At 42.2% G+C, this 20,119-nt stretch overlaps 1 protein-coding gene across 8 annotated transcripts in view; it reads right to left on the reverse strand.

Moving 5' to 3' along the window:
* LOC140185720 (monocarboxylate transporter 12-like) overlaps positions 1-20,119 on the reverse strand; it is a 104,893-nt gene that overhangs the window by 14,198 nt on the left and 70,576 nt on the right. For all 8 annotated transcript variants that reach the window (XM_072239286.1, XM_072239287.1, XM_072239285.1 and 5 more), the window contains 2 exons: positions 16,730-16,833; positions 5,535-5,678 (listed from right to left, as the gene is read on the reverse strand). In XM_072239286.1, the coding sequence (XP_072095387.1) occupies positions 5,535-5,678; positions 16,730-16,833 (248 nt within the window). The remainder of the gene's footprint in view (positions 1-5,534; positions 5,679-16,729; positions 16,834-20,119) is intronic.

Genomic DNA, 20,119 nt, shown 5'->3' on the forward strand with positions numbered 1-20,119 from the left:
TATGAGACAGATCTATAAATCTAACTCTTCTAGCAATTCTCTGTTCCAGATATCCAAGAAATACGGACAGCAAAGTCATCACGGAAAATCATTCTGACTATACTGTATAAATTATTGAAGGACTTAACAGGCTAAGAGTTTCTCCTGAATTAACATGACCTATAACGATAGTCTGCCGACTGAATTCAAACAAACCTGTTTTAAATTCTAATGGAAAAGTAAAACTACAGCTGCTGGAAACCTGAACTGCTGGAAGTAAACAAATGTCCATTTGCAGAAAGAAAAACATAGCTATCATTTTCCGGAGTCATCATTTCTGAAGAACAAGACCGAATTGGTTTCAGAACCTGCAGATTCACTTTCAATTACTTTAATACTTGTGTTATTATTATTATCTTTTAATTTACACAATTTGTCTTTTTTTGCACAATGGTTGTTTGACAGTCTTTGCTTAGATATAGTTTTCCATAACTTCTATCGTATTTCTTCATTTTCCTGTAATTGCCTGCAAGATAACGAATCTCACGGCCATATGTAGTTACCTACGTGTACTTTGATAATAAATTTACTTCGACTCTGATCTCCAATCTGATGCACAATAGGAGGTCAGCTCCTATTTGGGTATCCAATTTTTTTAAGGACTAGTTTAATCGGGTATTTGATTCCTAATGTAATTAAGTCACCAGAACATTGTGGGCTGAAAGGTCTGTTTCTGTTCCATGTTCTACATTCTACGTAGAACTGGGACTGGCTCCGTTGCAGACGTAGGGTTCAGTCGTGCACAGTGTCACAAAGTTTGCAATCTGCAACCTGACAGCTTTCTAACAACTTTTACCTGAAGCTGAACAGTCACAGCGGTTTTCATTTGTTTGAATTGACTGGAAGTGAAAAGAAAGCGCAAGGCTCTTCAGATCAGAATCAGGTTTAATATCACGGGCATACGTCATGAAATTTGTTGGTTTTGCTCCATCAGAACATTGCAATACATAACAGTAAAAACGATAAATTACATGAAGAAATACACACAATAAAAAATAGTGCAAAATGAGTTAAAAAAGGAATAAAAAGTAAGGTAGTGTTGATGAATTCATTGTCCATTTAGAAATCTGCTGGCAGAGGGGAAGAAGCTGTACCTGAAATGTTGAGTGTGTGTCTTCAGGATCCTGTGCTCCTCGCTGATGGGAGCAATAAGAGTGCTGGGTGCTGAGGGATGCCATCTTTCTGATGAATCACCTTTTGAAAGTGTCCTCGATGCTGGGGAGGCTAGTACCAATGATGGAGCTGGCCGAGTTTACAACTTTCTGCAGCTTTTTCTGATACAATGCAGTGGCCCCTCCATACCAGATGGTGGTGCAACCAGTTAGAATGCTCTCCATGGTACATCTGCAGAACTTTGCGAGAGACTTTGGGTGGCGTACCAAATCTCCTCAAACTCAAAATGAAATATGGCCGCTGTCTTTGTAATTGCGTCAATATGTTGGACGCAGGACAGATCTTCAGGTGTTGTCACACAGGAACTTGAAACTGCTCACCCTTTCCACTGCTGATCCCTCGATGAGGACTAGTGTGTGTTCCCTCAACTTCCCCTTCCTTAAAGTCCACAATCAGATCCCTGGTCTTACTGACGTTGAGTGCAAGGTTGTTGTTGCGACAGCACTCAGCCAGCTCTCACTCCTGTACACTCCCTCATCACCATCTGAAACTCTGCCAACAATAGTCGTCTCATTGGCATATTTATGGATGGTGTTTGAGCTGCGCCTAGTCACACAGTCGTGTGTGCAGAGAGAGTAGAACAGTGGGCTAAGCATGCATCCTTGAGGTGTGCCAGTGTTGACTGTGAACGAGGAGATGATATTTCCAATCCACACTGGGGTCTCCTGGCGAGGAAGTCAAGGATCCAATTGCAGAGGGAAGTACAGAGGCTCGGAGTTTGTTGATGAGAACTGAGGGTATGATAGTGGTAAATGCTCAGGTGTAGTGAATAAACAGCAGCCTGTAATCAATAAACAGCAGCAATAGCTATTGCTATTGTCCAGGTGATCTAAGGCCAAGTGGAGCTAGTGAGGTTGCAACCAATGTAGACCTTTTGTGGTGAGAGGCAAATTGCAGCGGTCCAGGTCCTTGCTTAGATGAATTACCAATTTATGCTCTTCAAAAAACAATAAATAACCAAACATCACTCTGTTGTAAGTGTGTACATTAAAGTGTGTCAAGACCTATATCTGCCAGCATTACTGGTCTTTCAATGAAGATATTTTACAGGAGCCCTCTCTCTAAGAAACTGTCATGTTTCAAGTAGTTGCCTACTAACTGGAACTTACAGCCTACAGGTGTGCTAAATTATTATTGAGTCTTGCACCATAGATGTTTGTGAAATTTGCGAGAGATGTTTGAAAAGGCATTGACAGACAGCGACATAGGCTAAGATGGAACCTGCCCAATTCCCAAAGGAACCAGGCTCAACTGAAGGCAGCTGCCAACAACTTGATATGTGGCAGTTGAGAAAGCCATTAGTCTTCAACTGCAAGGCATGCAGACAACCTCCCCACACACTGTAGCAGAGGAAAGAAAGGTTATAGGGGAGAGAAAGGGAGCTCCCAGTATAACACACCAGAGACTAATCTACAGGAGACAGCTCTTGCACGCAATGGGGACCTGATGGGAGATGGCTGCTTCGGAGTGAGAACCCCCACTCATTCAAGCAATGAGGGGATTAGTTAAGTCAGGGTGACATGCACACCACTGAAGACAGCTGCAGTGAGCCATCTCAGCAACTGGATCATGTATCCATCCACTAATGCATTGCCTGGAGTCTCTCAGTTCCTACTGATGAACCTATTGATGCAGATAAGGGCACTGGAAACTGCATTTAGCAGGCCCCTAATGAAAATCATCTACTTCTTTTGCAGGCCACACCTACCTCTGCTACGCTATGATATGAAGTGAGTGGTGTGAAGCTGCGACCTCCCTAGTAGTCTTCGTCATCCTTCTGCTGGCTCATCAGGCTCCTCCACAGTCTCATCCTCTCATGGATGGCTTGGCAGCTATTACAGTGCCAGTGATCCTGGTTCAATCCCCATCACTGCCTGTAAGGAATTTGTATGATCTCTCCATGGGTGGAAATTACAATATTTCCTCATTTTGAAGGATTTAGAGTCATATCAGAGCCAAATATGTGGAATCACCATCTAAATCAAGATGATGCAGATGTTTTCTCTCACAGTTCTGAGTCTTTGGAACTACCTTCCTCAAAGGGTAGTGAAAGAAATTATGTTAAGCAAGAGGTACAAGTTTGCCTGGGGTAGAAACGACTGTGGAGTTGAGGTTGCTGCCAGTTTAGCCATGACTTTATTGATTGGTGGAACAGCAGAGTAATAGCTGTTTCTGAACCTGGTGGTGTGGGACCAAAGTCTCCTATACCTCCTGCCTGATGGTAGTCGTGAAGGTGCATGGTCTGGATGGCAGCGTCCTTGAAAGATGCTGCTTTCTTGTGGCAGCGCTCCTCGTAAATGTGCTCATTGGTAGGGAGGGATTCCTTTGATGGACGAGGTTGTACCATCATTTTCTGTAGACTTTTCCATTTCTGAGCATTGGTGTTTCCATACCAGGCCATAATGCAACCAATCAGGATACTTTCCTAAGTGGTTGCATACAATTGCTACATGTTTTTCCAATGTTCAACACGTTCTCTTGCAATTTGTCAATACATTTCAAGTTTCTTTCCACAGAGAGAGAAAAGCATATGTTTCACCAAATTGACAGTTGGAGCTAAATACTTGTTAAAGGATACAGTGAAGATTAGAGAACCTACCATATCACCTGTTCTGAAGGAGCACAAAGGATTCTGCTGTCACTGAACACAACGGCTGTGCCCAAAACATCCTCTGAAGTGCTTCATGCACGCATTGTTTAAGGAGGAAATACAAGAGACATTGACACATTGTAAGAAAATGTATTGAACAGATGGTACAGCAAACACAGAGAAAGACATGATCTGATTGTATCGAGTGCATATATTAGAATAAAGTATGTTTTTGGGGAATGAATGGATAAGGAGAGATTGCCATCAGCCATTGGTTGGATATTTCTTTCAAGAGATATTAACAGGCAGAGAAGGCATGCAATTGGATCTACAGCTTGTGCATTGTACATGGACTGTTCATCTCTGTGTGAAGTTTCCTTTAGCCACAGTACCATTGAAATAAATGATATTTAAGAAGTGCTGTCACCCAAGCTCCCAAAAGCCATACAAGGCTGCTTTTCAATTGGCAAGAATGAATTTTGCAATTGATTAGCTTTTTAAATAAAGTCCAAGGGAAGTATAGAATGATATTTTACGAGCCAAAACACAGCACAGATGATTTCTATGCCAAATTTCACCAATAAGTAACAGAAAAGTGAGCCACATATACTGCAGATGCAAAGACAGGATTGACTGAGACCTTTCCCTGTGTAATGATTCAGCAGACACTGGAAGCATCAAATATGGCAACAGTCCAATTCCTTTTCAATGAACCAGCTCTGCTACTTCCCCCGCAAGATCAAAAGTGGCCCTGCCTTTCCCTGCTGCCCAGAAAAAAGTCAGAATAGAAGTTTCACTCATTGTCTCCCCACAGCAAGAAATTTTGATATTTAACTGAGCTACAGTGAAGTTTATTTAAGAGTGAACCAGAAGTTGGAACCTAATATTCACATCTGTATAAAAGTGACAGTTCCTTGTTCAAAGTTCAGATGGTGCAGTGACAGGGGTCATACTGGTCTCCTTGTGCAGAAGTAAATAAAGTGAGGTTGAACAACAAGCGTGAGTTTTCAGAGTCCAGTTAATTGGTGAGAGCAACTACAAAGTCACCACAGAGTTATCAGCTTAGAAACTGGCAGTATTCTTTCTGGTCCTATCTTGATACTAAGGAAACAGTTTTCCCAGTAAAAAAATATTCAAGCAAAAGTAGTTTTCCCCAAATGGTGATGCCAACACAAAATAGGCAGAACTACATCTGCAAATCTTCTGTTGTTTGCTTTCTCATTCAATTATATATTAATTAAACAATACGGGACTAGCAAGTTTTCTTCATTTGACAGCTCTGTACAACCATATTTAAATGAAAGTGCAACAAAACAAAGTGACTCTGAATTTTATAACAGTAGCTGAGCAAAATATCATTCATATAATTAAGTTCATGGGTGACACAGTGGTGCAACAGTCAGTGTTGCTGCTGCCCAGTCTCAGTGACAATGGTTCCACGACAGCCTCTGTGTGCAGCTCACACATTCTCTCTGGGAGCTTGTGGTCTTCCTCTGAGTAGCCTAGGTTTCTCCCACATCCCTCAGAGGGGTAGGTTAATTGTTGACTGTAAATTGTTCCCAATGTGGACTGAGTTTTGATGAAAGATCTTTGATCTAAAACATAAATTCTGTTTTCTTTCCGTAGATGGTGCTTTCCTACTGAACATTTCCAGCAGTTCTTACTTTTCTTTCAGATTTTCAGCATCTGCACGTTTTAATTTCCAATTTACAGTGTGGTATATGTTTCTTACCAGTCAGGACTCCCAGTGAGAGATACAGATACGCCAGGCAAGTTGCGAATGAACTGAGAATGAGGCCAAGAGTAGCCAATATTCCTCCAAGAATTACCGCCACACGAGTAGAATAACGGTTACTAATTATACTCCCAATGGGAGCTAAACAGAATAGAAGACAGAGGTAATGAAAGTCATGCATTGTTGCTGCATTTGCAGGCTACATACAATAAAATCTAATAAAACAGATCACAATTCTCCATGCATTTTAGAACCAGTGCATTAAATAATACGGTCGATGCCATCATACTTTAGGACTTTTTTTAAACTGTTGGTACTATATTTATGGCTCTATTCCAACTAATTCCACTCATTTCCTTACAATATTCTGTATCTTGGAGAGTTACTCATGTATACAAAGCCTGTGAGATGCTGTTCTCCCATTGCTAAAGATATACTTAATACACATAACACATTTGATCACACGATACCATGGAGTCATGAGCACACACCAGAGCAAACAGTTGGTGGCCATTGCTATGCAACACATAGCTTAGTCCCTTGTGAATCTGATTCAATTACCGCATAGCATGACTCTAACACTGAGAAAGGATCTGAAGAACAAGACAAGCCATGCATATGCACTAGATATTGGAATCATTAATTATTTGCACATTTGCTGGGGAGCCATTAAGAGCACAGCCTCTGTGAACTTTAGGCTGCAACGTCAGTGGCGATTGCAGATCATTTTGGTGGTGAGGCTTTCTTTTCTTCCAAAAGTCAACAGAGGCTTCAATCGCTAACACACAAGAGCTCCAGCCCTCCAAGAGCAGAAAATCAGGAGCAACAGTGAATCATCCTTACAGAAGGGGGTCAGAGGGCTTGTCTCCTCAGATTTGTTTCCAAGAAGAAATACAATGCACTCAGTGTGGAGTTTGCACATTCTCACTGTGACTGTTTGGGTTTCTGTGGGTGTTCTGGCTTCCTCCCATGCTCCATAGGTGTACTAATTGGCAGATAATTAGCTGTGGTGAACTGCCCTGCAGTGTGCAGGAGAACCAGGGCAGAGCTGATGTTCTTACTTTAATATGGGCAAGTGGACCTCAATGATTGCATGACACAACCTTTCTCAGCATCCCTGTACAACAATCAATCTTTCTCAGAGTACAATACTACAAAGTTGCTTACGAGATTGGAACACACGTTTCCAGAAATTTGAATAGAAATCTCCAGTTGCAATGCCACTAGTGCTTGAGAACTGTGTGGACATGATGATGTCATTAATAGTGCAAAGCTAACCAGGGGTTTGGTCCATGAATTGGTGAGCTTGCTGCCACATGTGGACTATCACTGAAATAAGCATGGTAGCCCAATGATTTCTAGTAGCAACGTGGGGCACAGTGAACACTTTACTTTTAACAAGTGTAGTTATGGCATGAAAATTATAGACTCACTTTCAAGTACTCTTCACTCATGTGCTTGGCTTTATTTATTTATTATAAATAATAACAGTAAAATCATGAAAGAACCCACACACTCGGCGCATCGACTGTTTACCCCACTCCCATTAGGAAGCTATGAGTAGCCTTCACACCAGGACCACCAGATTCAAAAACAGCTATTCTCTCCAACCAGTGAGTCTGATCAACACCTTCACCACTACTTTATTATTTCCTGTCAGCCGTCTTATGTACAGACTAGCGTCACTTTATGAACAATCAATGTATATAAGCTATGTTATGTATTTATATTTATTGTGTGTGCACATTTTTAGTATTGTGTTCTTTATCTTGTGTTTTTGTTGTATTGCATCTGATCCAGAGTAACAATTATTTTGTTCTCATTACAGTTGTGTACAGGAAATGATAAACTTATTTGTTTTTTTTTATTTTTGCATAGTGTCTTCCTTTACACATTGGATTGTTACACTCTGTGTGCAGTTTTTCACTGATTCTATTCTACTACTTTGTTCCACGATAAATGCCTGCAAGAAAATGAATCTTAAGAGTAGCAGATGGAACATATACCTACTTTGGTAATAAATTTACTTTGAACTTTGAAATTAATTCATTTGCTCTGCAGGCCTCCTGAAACTACTTATGGTTTTATTTGGGGAAAACATCACAATAGGCATCAGCAGCTTTTAAGTGCTCAAGCCATTGCAGGAGCTACACACTTATAAATTGTATGCCACTGACACTGGATCAAGTCAGAATAAGCTGGCAGAGGACCCACACCCAATGCTATTCACCATCTCCACTTCATCTTTTAATTACTGCTGTTCAGAGTTCCCACTCCTTTTAATCATTACATCAGAGTGGTATGTGCATACTTGAAAAACAAGTGAAAGGAATCATACAACAATTGAACAGTAGATAGAAAGTACAATTATTGATGAGCATGGATTCAGTGATGCAGTAACCAAGCCATATTTTTTAACTTCAGCAATTTTTGTTAAAGCTGAAGGTTGCAAGAGGTCATTTTCAGAATCTTGCAATCCTCAGCAGGATTTTAGTCCAATTTTCATTACTATAGACAAAAAACAAGGCATAAATTCATTCTCTGTTATACATTAAACAACAATGTAATAGGCTATGCCAAGCTCTATTCAGAGTATTGGCAATACTGTTACTGAGTGGTGCTGGTGAAGAATAATTAACTAAAATCATCGAGCCTGTCTTTAGGTCAAGGATACAAAGTAAAAGCACTTGGCTATAAACCTCTGACACCAATTCACATGGTACTGAGATCAATAAAATGAAAAATGAGGTTTAAATCCCACATCGGATGTCCAACCATTATTTGAGTTTGAGCTATTTCCGATCAGTGAATGGAGGACAAGATGACGAAGCGCCTTTACGCAGGTCCACGATGGAAGACTAAAAAAGCAGTACTTTGTGGCATTTTTCGGAGTTTGAACTGCGCCCAATCAGTGAACAGGATTCATTAGCAAGGCAGGGGCAAGCGGAGCTGTCACTGTGTGAGTGGGCCGGTGGTAGAGTGGGGAGGTTCTGGCTTTTGCTCCTCAGGCTTGTGCCAGACAAGTACCTGGTAAGTTTCTTCTTCATTCCTCATTCCTCATCTATTAGGGCACAGTTAGTGCAGTGAAAATGGCTTTGTGCGAAATGTGGGAATTCTGGGAGACCTCCAGCCTCCTGGATTACCACATATGCACTGAGCTGCAGCTCCTTAGAGACCGTGTTAAGGAGATGCAGCTCAATGACCTTCTGCTCATGTGAGAGAATGAGGAGATGGTAGATAGGAGCTACAGGGGAAGTAGTCACCCCTAGGTTGCAGGAAGCAGGTAACTGGATGACTGCCAGGACAAAAGTGCATAAGGGCAGCTTGTAGAGAGTACCCCTGTGGCTGTTCTCCTCGATAATAAGTATACTGTTTTCAATACTACTGAGGAGGATGACTTACGCTATTGAGGGAGCCACTGCAACTGTGTCTCTGGCGCTGTGACCAGAAGAGAGGTGAAAAGGACTGCAGTAGCGATAGGAGATTCCATACCTAGAGGAAAAGGGATGAGATTCTGTGGGCGTGATTGGGACACCCGGATGGTATGCTGCCTCCCCAGTGCCAGGGACATGGATGTCTCCGATCACAGCATTCTCAAAGGGGGAGTGTGAGCAGCCAGAAGTCCTGGTACATATTGGCAACAGTGACAGAGGCAGGAAAGGCAAGGAGGCCCTGAAGAGAGATTTCAGGGAGCTAGGTAGAAAGCTGAAAAGGAAAGTAATCTCCGGATTTCTGCCAGTGCCACGTGCCAGGTGGGGTAAGAATAGGAGCATTTGGAGGATGAATGCGTGGCTGAGGAACTGGAGCAGGGGCAGAGGTTGAAGATTTATGGATCATTGGGATCTCCTGTGGGGAAGGGAACAACCTGCACAAAAGGGACAGGTTACACCTGAACCCAAGGGGGGACCAATATCCTTGCGAGCTGATTTGATAGAGCTGTTCAGAAGGTCTAAACTAATTTGGCAGGGGTATGGGAACTGGGGTAATAAGGCTGAGAATGGAGCAGTTGGCTTACAAACGGAGGCAGTGTGTCGTGAGACTGCTGGCAAGGACAGGCTGATAATAGGACAAAATTGCAGTCAATAGGATGAGTTGCAATGTAAAAGGGGGACAGAATCAAAAAAGATAATAAATTCAGGACTCAACATGTAATATTCGAATGCACACAGTATATAGAATAAAGTAGCACAGTAACGGATTGGCATGTATGATTTTTTTGGGCATCACTGAAGCATGACTGAAAGAAGATAATAACTGGGAGCTGAACGTCCAAGGACGCACATTGTGTTGAAAGGACAGACAGGTAGGGAGAGGGGGTGGGGTGTCTCTGATGGCAAAAGATCTAATCCAACCCTTAGAAAGAGGTGACATAGGATTATAAACTGTAGAATTGTTGTGGGTAGAACTAAGAAACTACAAGGGTAAAAACATCCTGATGGGAATTATAAACCGAACAGTAGCAAAGATGTGGCTATAAATTCCAATGGAAGATCAAAAATGTATGTCAAAGAGGAATGTTACGATAGTCATGGGGCATTTTAATATGCAGGTAGATTGGGAAAATCAGGTTGGTGCTGGATCCAAAGAGGGGGGATTTGTAGAATGCTTACAAGACGGCTTTTTGGAGCAGCTTGTAGTTGAGCCCACTGGGGAACAGTTATTCAGGATTGGGTGTCGTGCAATGAACTGGAATTGACCAGACAGTTCAAAGTAAAGGAAACCCTTAAAGGCCAGGGATCATAACGTGATAGAATTCACCCTGCAATCTGACAGGTGAAGCTAAAGCTAGATGTATCAGTTTTACAGTGGAGTAAACGGAACTACAGAGGTACAAGAGAGGAGCTAGCCAGTTGATTGGAAGGGGACACAAGCAGGGATGACAGCAGAGCAGCAATGGCTGGAGTTTCAGGGACAAATCTGGAAGGCACAGGATACATAGATCCCAAAGAAGTAGTATTCTAAAGACAGGATGACGCAACCCTGACTGACAAGGGAGCCCTTGTAAGGTGGAAGGTCCCGATGGAGCACCTGGTAAGGCTCTGAAAACCTGTGCCAACCAACTGGCAGGAGTATTCAAGGACATTTTCAACCTCACACTGCTACAGATGGAAGTTCCCACTTGCTTCAAAAAGGCAAAAATTATACCAGTGCCGAAGATCGCCCAGCAGCACTCACATCGACAGTGATGAAATGCTTTGAGAGGTTGGTCATGACTAGATTGAACTCCTGCCTCAGTAAGGACCTGGAACCATTGCAATTTGTGTATTGGCACAATAGGTCAACGGTAGACGCAATCTCAATGGCTCTTCACACAGCTTTAGACCACCTGGACAACACAAACACCCATGTCAGGATGCTGTTCATTGACTATAGCTCAGCATTTAATACCATCATTCCCACAATCCTGATTGAGAAGCTACAGAACTTGGACCTCTGTACCTCCCTCTGCAAATGGATTGTCGACTTCCTAAACAGAAGACCACAACCTATGTGGATTGGTGATAACATTTCCCCCTCGCTAACGATCAACACTGGTGCATTTCAGAGATGTGTGCTTAGCCCACTGCTCTACTCTCTCTATACCCACGAGTATGTGGTTAGGCATGGCTCAAATACCATCTATAAATTTGCTGATGATACAACTATTGTTGGTAGAATCTCAGATAGTGATGAGAGGGCGTACAGGAGCGAGATATGCCAACTTGTGGAGTGGTGCCACAGCAACAACCTGGCACTCAACGTCAGTGAGACGAAAGAGCTGATTGTAGACTTCAGGAAGGGCAAGACAAAGAAGCACATACCAAACCTTATAGAGGGATCAGAAGTGGAGAGGGTGAACAGTTTCAAGTTCCTGGGTGTCAAGGTCTCTGAGGATTTAACCTGGTTCCAACATATCGATGGAGTTATAAGGAAGGCAAGACAGCGACTATACTTCATTAAGAGTTTGAAGAGATTTGGTATGTCAACAAATACATTCAAAAACTTCTATAGATGTACTGTGGAGAGCATTCTGACAGGCTGCATCACTGTCTGGTATGGAGGGGACCAAACAGGACCAAAAGAAGCTGCAGAGAGTTGTAAATTTAGTCGGCTCCATCTTGTACCCGGAATATCTTCAGGGAGTGGTGTCTCGGAAAGGCAGAGTCCATTATTAAGGACCTCCAGCACCCAGGGCATGCACTTTTCTCACTGTTACCATCAGGTAGGAGGTACAGAAGCCTGAAGGCACACACTCAGTCAGCGACTCAGGAACAGCTTCCTCCCCTCTGCCATCCGATTCTGAAATGGACATTGAACCCTTGAACACTACCTCACCTTTTTTATATATATTACTTGTTTTTTGCACGGTTTTTAGTCTATTCAATATACGTACACTGTAGTTGATTACTTATTGTTACTTTTCTTCTATATTATGTATTGCATTGAATCTTCATTTGGAATGCCACAGTCGGTTGCTGGATCAGCCTGAAACCCAGTGAGCGGCTGTCCAAGACAGTTACAGGCAAGGACTGAATCCAACTCTCACAGCAGTATGTCAAACTGACAGGTGGTTCCTCTATCCAGAAAACTACCCACTGTCCCAGTGTCCGCAAAAGCCTTCACCTGCCTCAGGTTCCTAGCCCACGTAGTCAGCCACTGACTGTCCCCCTGTAGAACCTTATCAGGTGTTCTGAGGCTTGGCTGGCTCCGACAGGGTTATGAAACTGCTCCCTCATGGCGACCATGAATTCCTCAGAGTCCGAGCAACTCTCCGACCTGCATTGCCAATGCACAGTGGCCCAGGCCAGGGCTCTCCCAGCCAGAAGAGAGACAATGAAGGCCACTTTTCCACGCTCTGAAGGGAAGCTCAAACCCAGGTTTCAATCAAATCTCCCCAGGGTTGGAAGAAGTACCGGTTCCGGAGAGGGACCAACTGGTTCTCCCAAGCGGCTCTGGCCTTCTCCTGGCAAAAGTTGGTCCGTGGCTACCTGGAGGTCATGTAGCTCCAGGCTCTTCTGGGAAATATCTTCGCTGTGGCTGGTCACAGTGAACAAAAGACTCTGATGCCCACTGGGTCCATACTGGCTCAATCGTACTGTGATGATAGTTCTTGAAAATGGTTTGGACCCAAATGGTGGAGCATCTGAGACTGGGAGCAAGACACAGTTGCAAACTGGATCAAAAATCAGAGCACAAAGCAAACACTAGACAAAACCACTAGTTGGCTTATGATTGAGCACCAAACCTCAGTTCAGATGCTCCTTAAATGCTCAATCCTCGGTGCCCAATTCAGAAGAATGAAGGGGATCTCACTGAAACCTATCAAACGTTGATCGTTGATGTAAAGGACACATTGCACTGTAAGTTTCAATGTACATGTGACAAATAAAGTTAATCTTTAAGGTTGGCAGTGTTAAGGGAATGCAAACTGGCACAAGCAAGGCTAACCTGATAATCATCCAAAAAACAAATCCATAAACTAATTTACTGCATTTTGTGCATTCTATTACCGGCATTGACAAAATTATGTAAATGTATTTTTCATAATATGCAATTTGAGGCCATAAACGTTTGTTATCTTAATTGCCAGGGCAGCATCAAATTTGCCCCCATTTCTTATTTTCTCATTAAAGTTCCTGTTGGATTTCAGTGCGTTTGGTATAAGCTGTATTCTCAGTTAATGCCCTATGGAGTGCATCAAACTGGCCAAAGATTGGTTTCTGTGATGGAGTATTTCAAACGAAGGTGAGAGTTGTAAACCACGTCAGCTCCACCATGGGCAATAGTCTCTGCAGTATCCAGGACAGCCTCAAGGGACGATGCCTCAAAGCGGCGTCCATCATTAAGGACCCCCCCTCCATCATCCAAGTCATGCCTCGTTCTTATTGTTGCCGTGAGGAAGGGGGTACAGAAGCCTGAAGGTACCCACTCAATTATTCAAGAACAACTTCTTCCTCTCTGCCATCTGATTTCTGAATGGACATTGAACTCCAGAACACTACCTCACTACTTTTTTTATTATGTATTGTGTTTTATCGCTGCCGCAGACAACAAATTTCATGATTCATGCCGGTGATATTAAAACCTGCTTGTGAAATGGATTATCTGCTCTCCCTTCAGGCTGAAGGATGTTTCATCATGGCCACTGCATTGGCATCCACCCGCTAAGCTTCACCGTGAGGGAATTCACATAGAGCGTCTTCCTAATCCAAGACTGGGTGTGACAGGATTACACAGCTCCCTTCCACCTGATCATCTGGCTGTGGGAGTATTTAATTTCTATTTGTGAGAAGTTCCTGTCGTTCACTGAAGCAAGATATTGCAGCTGCTAGAAAACTAAAACAGAAATAGCTAACCTTGGAAGTGCTCGGCAGGTCAAGTAGCAAGAGTGGGGAAGGAAAGAGTATCGATGTTTCAGGTCAAGGACCCTTATCAGAATAAAATGGAAATGCAGTCAACTTTGAAGCTGCAGAGAATGGGAACTAGGGCTGTACAGCAAAGTAGTCAGGATAAGTATTTAAAAACTGATTGATATATAAGACAGAGGTTCAACTTGAATAATTTGCTGCTATTTCCATCCTGATCTCACTTTCACATTTTAAAATGTTCCCTTCCTCCTTCCTTCCCCTCATGGCTTTCAACCATATTTCATCTCATCTGCTCTCCCTCCCCCTGTTTCCAGCCAGAAACAGGCTACAATTCTCCTCACCTTACACCTTAATTGTTGTCACATCCAATGGATCAGCCCCCATAATTCCTGCCACCTTCAGAAACACATTCCCCTCCCTGTCCAGAATTGCAATAATTATGAATCCAGTTGTCCACTTCCACAGAATATCTCCATAGAGTACATATGAATGGCCTGAACTCTCATCACCTGTCACTATAATTTGCCATCCCATTCCCACTCTGGCCTCCATCTACATTGCTGCAATGATACACAACAGAAATTGGTGAAACAGGACCTGATTTTCCATCCATCCACTTCATGGTCCTCTCCACTAGTGCACCATGTCGACAGGTGGGTTAAACCAGGGTATCCAACAGGCCTCATATCCCAGTGAGATAAGGGATGCCTATCCTAGAATGCATATAGTCACTCCACAGGACTAGACAGCTGAGATCCAATGGCCAAGAAGGTGGTTCCGCAATGCTTTGTGGAGAGCGAAGGGCACCGCAAGGCACGGAGCCAAGTCATCCACTGCCACCAAGAGCCCAGTTGTGATCACTACTCGTGCCACTGGGCCCAGACTTCTGAGGTTGAGAGAATAGAACTGTTCCAGTGCAACAACTTTTCCACTTTAAGAAGTCTCCTGCACAAGTTTCTCTGAGCACTTCACATCATAGAAGAACTGCACAAATCTTCCACCATTGGATATGGCAGACAACCAATCATCAAACCACAATTGATGCAATGGGATTTGAACTCAGTTCTCCAGATCATCAGTTAATGAACCTATAACAAAAAATATGCTACCATACCACAGTTACAGAATCACTCATAAAATAGAACATAATTGCATGAATAGGATATAATCTTTAATGCAAAGTTTTTTTCCTGAAAACTACGAATATAAAATCAGGATTGGACAGTCATAATTCCTTCAGTACATTCAAAACCTGGACTGTGGCTGGCATTTTAATTCAAAATTTTCATTTGTCGATTGTGAAAAGTCACTACATAATGATTTAATTGTAAGCCTCTAATCCAGAAGGATGGATATATTTCCCTTCAACTAGGCAAATAGGATTTGCTCGGCATTCTTTCTGTGTTGGAAATTTGTTGATACATCACCCTACAGCTGCTCTGTATCTCACTCAGCCTACAGCAGTTCACGGGTAATGCCCATCCTTATAATGAAGGTATTAACAGAAGGACTTTTTAAAGAGTTTTTAGTCAAGAGAACTGTCTTGTCCCCAGTAAAATTGTGCAATAGTGGGGATGTCATGGACCGGAGGACACAGCCTCAGAATACAAGGATGTTCCATTAGAACAGAGATGAGAAGTAATTTTTTCAGCCTAAGGGTGGTGAATCTGTGGAATTTATTGCCACAGATGGCAAGCGAAGGCTGATAGGTTCTTGATTAGTAAGGGTGTCTAAGATTTAGGAGAGAAGGCAGGAAAATGGGTTTGAGAGAAGTAATAAATCAGCTATGATGAAATGGCAGAGCATACTCAATGGATGAAATGGTATAATGGTTTTGTAGGAGATTTATTACTTCCTCTTCACAAAATCCTGTTTTTCCACAACCCCTTCCCAAATGAAATATGAACAAGATGAATCAAATCTTCTCAAGCTTCCAGCCAGGTACAGGTATCGATTTTAACCAATGGTTCGATGACAAACTGTGCCATCTTCATCAGGGATGATGCCTGGGCATGTCTAGTCCGGTAGTATTTATACCCCCATCATCCTTCCCTCCTGATTGGTTAGTCCTCATCCAATCATGTTTCTGTTGTCCACCTTGTTTCCAATTGATTTCCAGTTTTTACTTAGAGCAAGATCTATGTCTGTTAAAATTCTTTTCCTCTAATTTTATTTCAATGGCTTCCTTCACCAGGCTGTCCCAAAAGCCACTGGCACAGTGCAATAGTTCTGTGCCAAAGTCAATCCTATAGCTATCACGAATGACATGCTCTGCTACCGCTAGTTTCTCTGGGTAACACAAACTGATACATCTTCTGTGCTCCTTGATGCAGGTTTCACTGATTAAAGTTGATACCTGCACCCATCTGGAAGCCTGAGAGTTTATTTGTCGTATACACCAGGAAAGCACTAGATCCTTTATGAGCAAGATGTTAGACAAACTGATGAGGTAAAGCTCCAGAAAGACTTCAGGAGGCCTTGTGATATCAAGAGATTCCGAAAAACCACTTTTAATCCAATGGGCTGCTGATAATCATTTGCCCTGGTGCTCTAAAAAGAAAGGATTTGGGAATAATTCATGGACACTGTAGACAATAAACTTAGGCAAGAGCTGAATTAACCTTGTTTTTATAACATTTTCTTGTAAATCAGAAATTGTATGCAAAATTCTAATATAAATAATAGTGGAAATGATTATGATTATCTCATAGATTTAATGCAAACAAATGCCTATGGTTAATCTGCTGTGTCTCAGAACATATATTTAAATTGCAACTCCATGAAAAATTGCTGTCTAGTGTTAGTAGGGAGTCTGAAGTTTGAATGGAAGTAATGTACACTCACCAAACACCATTGTAGTGCAGTCAACAGTGGAGTGTACCCACGCTGTCATTGCATAATCCTGAGCAAAGTAATTCTGGAACTCCACAAAAAATATGGAGAGGCACCTGGAGATTCAAAACAATGTCTTATAAACAAAATGTTCCACGTGCATAACAGGATCTGCAGAAAATGAGAACATGGAAAGATGGTTTGATATTAATAGAACGAGACCAGGAGGATCTATCCCTCATCAGAACCTTTGCTTGTGTCAGACTGTATTGCAGCATCAGCAACTGAGTCGCAATTTCAAGTTGGGATTACAAAACCGCTTGTCTCAGCAGTCTGGAAGCTGTCATGTTGGAAATCATGGCTCTTGGACCAACACTGGTGAACAGACATTTTGTGACACATCTAACAGAAGCTGCTGAAATCCCTTTATTCTTAATTTACAATCTTGCCCTTGGCCCTAGAGGAACGCTGTTTAATTTGGCTACATTCATGTGCATGATTGACAACTGAACTTGAACTAAGCTCATTATTTTGTACACAGTTAATTCTGTTCACTTTTTTGAAATGTGGGAGACAAGTACTGTAGCTGAGCTTCTCTTGGCCAGCATTCCAGCATAGCAGCATCCACGCCTTATCTTAAAATAGCATGCACAAACTCCAACGCTTTTGTTGTGTCATAACATTCTGATAAGCATCCAGCACATAAACTCTGCTTAGATAAGTTGCACTCTCAACTATCTTACTTATAAAAACACAAAATACTACCATTTGACCCACTGGGCAATCCCATCAGTGCAATTCCCTTACTATTTTCCTGCAACTTTACAAGCTATTCCCACATTTCCATTTACTTCTCCTTGGCTCTTTTCCCATTTAGCTACACTAATTTATACAATTGATCTACCAGCTCATTTCTCTGTTGATCATCACTCTGCCTTTTGTTTTTCATTTTTGCCAAGCAGTTGGTGCACTAGTGTGCAAGAACTATTACCAAGTCCTGTAAAGTCTCTGAGGAATCCTAAACCACGTGTGAAAAGAATCAGATCTGCCGTGATTTGTCTCTGCCTTTACAATGATTTTGACCTTGGCCTTCAACCAAAGACAATCAATTTCAATCCCAGATAGTTAACTTGTGGTTTGATAAAAGTTATGTTTACTTTGCTTCAGGTTCATATTATGCTCATGGAATTAGAAACATAAAAAATCTACAGGACATTGCACAATGTTGTGCCAATCATGTAGCTGCCTAGAATTTCCCTACTGCACAGCCCTCTATTTTGCTAAGCTCTATGTACCCATCTAAGAATCTCTTAAAAGACCCTATTGTATCCAACGCTACCACTGTCACTGGCAGTGCATTCCATGCACCCACCATTCTACGTGTGAAAAACTTACCTCGGACATCCCCTCTGTACCTTCTTCCAAGCACCTCAAAATCTATGCTTCCTCATGGTAGCCTTTTCAGCCACGGGAAAAAGCCTTTGGCTCTCCACACACTCAATGGCCCTCATGATCTTATACACCTCTATTAGGTCACCTCTCATCCTCCGTCGCTCCAAGGAGAAAAGACCAATTTCACTCAACCTATTCTCATAAGGCACGCTCTCCAATCCAGGTAACATCCTTGTAAATCTCCTCTGCACCCTTTCTATAGTATTGTGATTGTTAAAGGAACTCTTCAAGAATGTGAAGATTGTATTCCTTGATAGATGTAAGCTTGAGAAGATCACCCTAGCTACACTAGCAACAATGAATTTCATTCATAGTTGACTGGAAAATTGATGTATTAATTCTTTAAGCCAACTTTGCACAAGAGTGCAGAACCTCGTGATTCTTTTATACATTTAACTGAGTGGTAAATTGGTTTATTATTGTCACAAGCTCCAGAGTACAATGAAAAACCTATCTTGCATAGAGATCAATTCATTATAACAGTTCATTGTGATAGCACAATGGAAAACAATAACAAAATGCACAATAATGTACTACTGAGAAAGTGCTGTGCAGGTAGACAATAAGGTGCAAGACCAAAATGTGGTAGATTGTGAAGTCAAGAATCAAGCCTATCATAATAGGTAACTGCGTTGGCGCGTGGCCAAGTGGTTAAGGCGTTGGTCTAGTGATCTGAAGGTCGCTAACTCGAGCCTCAGCTGAGGCAGCATTTTATGTCCTTAAGCTAGGCACTTAACCACACATTGCTCTACGACAACACCGGTGCCAAGCTGTATCGGCCCTAGTGCCCTCCCCTTGGACAACATCGGTGGTGTGGAGAGGCGAGACTTGCAGCATGGGCAACTGCCAGTCTTCCATACAACCTTGCCCAGGCCTGCGCCCTGGAAACCTTCCAAGGCACAAATCCATGGTCTCACGAGACTAACGGATGCTTATATAAAATAATAGGTAACCATTCAATAGTCTTATGACAGCAGCTTAGAAGCTGTCCTTGAGCCTAGTGATCCCTGTTTTCAGGCTTTTGTAACTTTTGCCCAAAAGGGGGTTAGAGAAGAGAGAATGTTAGAGCTGGGTGGGGTCCTTGATTGCTGAGGCAGCAAGAAGGGTAGAGTCCATGGAGGGGAGGCCAGTTTCTGTGATGGCCACAACTCTCTGCAGTGTCTTGCAGTTATGAGCAGAGCACTTGACATACCAGGTCATGATGCAACTGGGCAGGATGCTTTCTGCATAATTTCACTGGCCATCTTTCTGTGGACAGTTTTATCAGTCAGTGAGCAACAAGTCCCAAAGCCAAATACTGCCAAGAGAACAGTGTTCTTATGGTATTTTAAGGCAATAATGTGTAACTGTATTTTTAACACGATTCTCAACTTGGATAATTGGTGATTACGCTCTCAATCCATTATTCTGTTATGAACTATTAATGTTTAACTGGAAGTACTCTTGGACATTGCAGTAAGGTTGTAAGTTCATCTGGACCTCTCTCTCCTCCAAACACTGTACATCATTCCCAATTTGAAAACGCATGGTTTATTTGCTAATTTGACAAGATCCACATTGGCTGTCAAGCCGATTGACACGTAACCTTAATATGCTGGTGGTGTTTCAATGAATAGCGGATTTTAAAGTAAATGACCTAAAATATCATACTGAAGTTTCGAAACTTCATACTTCAGTTTTCATGTAATAAATAACCCTTGAGGAAAATTTTTTAACGTTGGTTAGATAACGAGAATATAACTAACCATATAATATTTTGTCGCCAGTGATCTTCAGCCTTCCCACAAGAAGTTACATTTGTAATGTCCCAGATCTCAAAGATATAGTTGTAACATTTCTGTGCTACTCAAGCTTATAGAAATAGAGCCTCTCTATTTGTTAACCAGGCATTTGTCAAACCAGTTTTTTTTGTATTCTCCTTCGGTATTAATACACTACCTTATCCGCTGA

This window comes from Mobula birostris, chromosome 21 (genome assembly GCF_030028105.1).
Source record: "Mobula birostris isolate sMobBir1 chromosome 21, sMobBir1.hap1, whole genome shotgun sequence".
NCBI lineage: Eukaryota > Metazoa > Chordata > Chondrichthyes > Myliobatiformes > Myliobatidae > Mobula > Mobula birostris.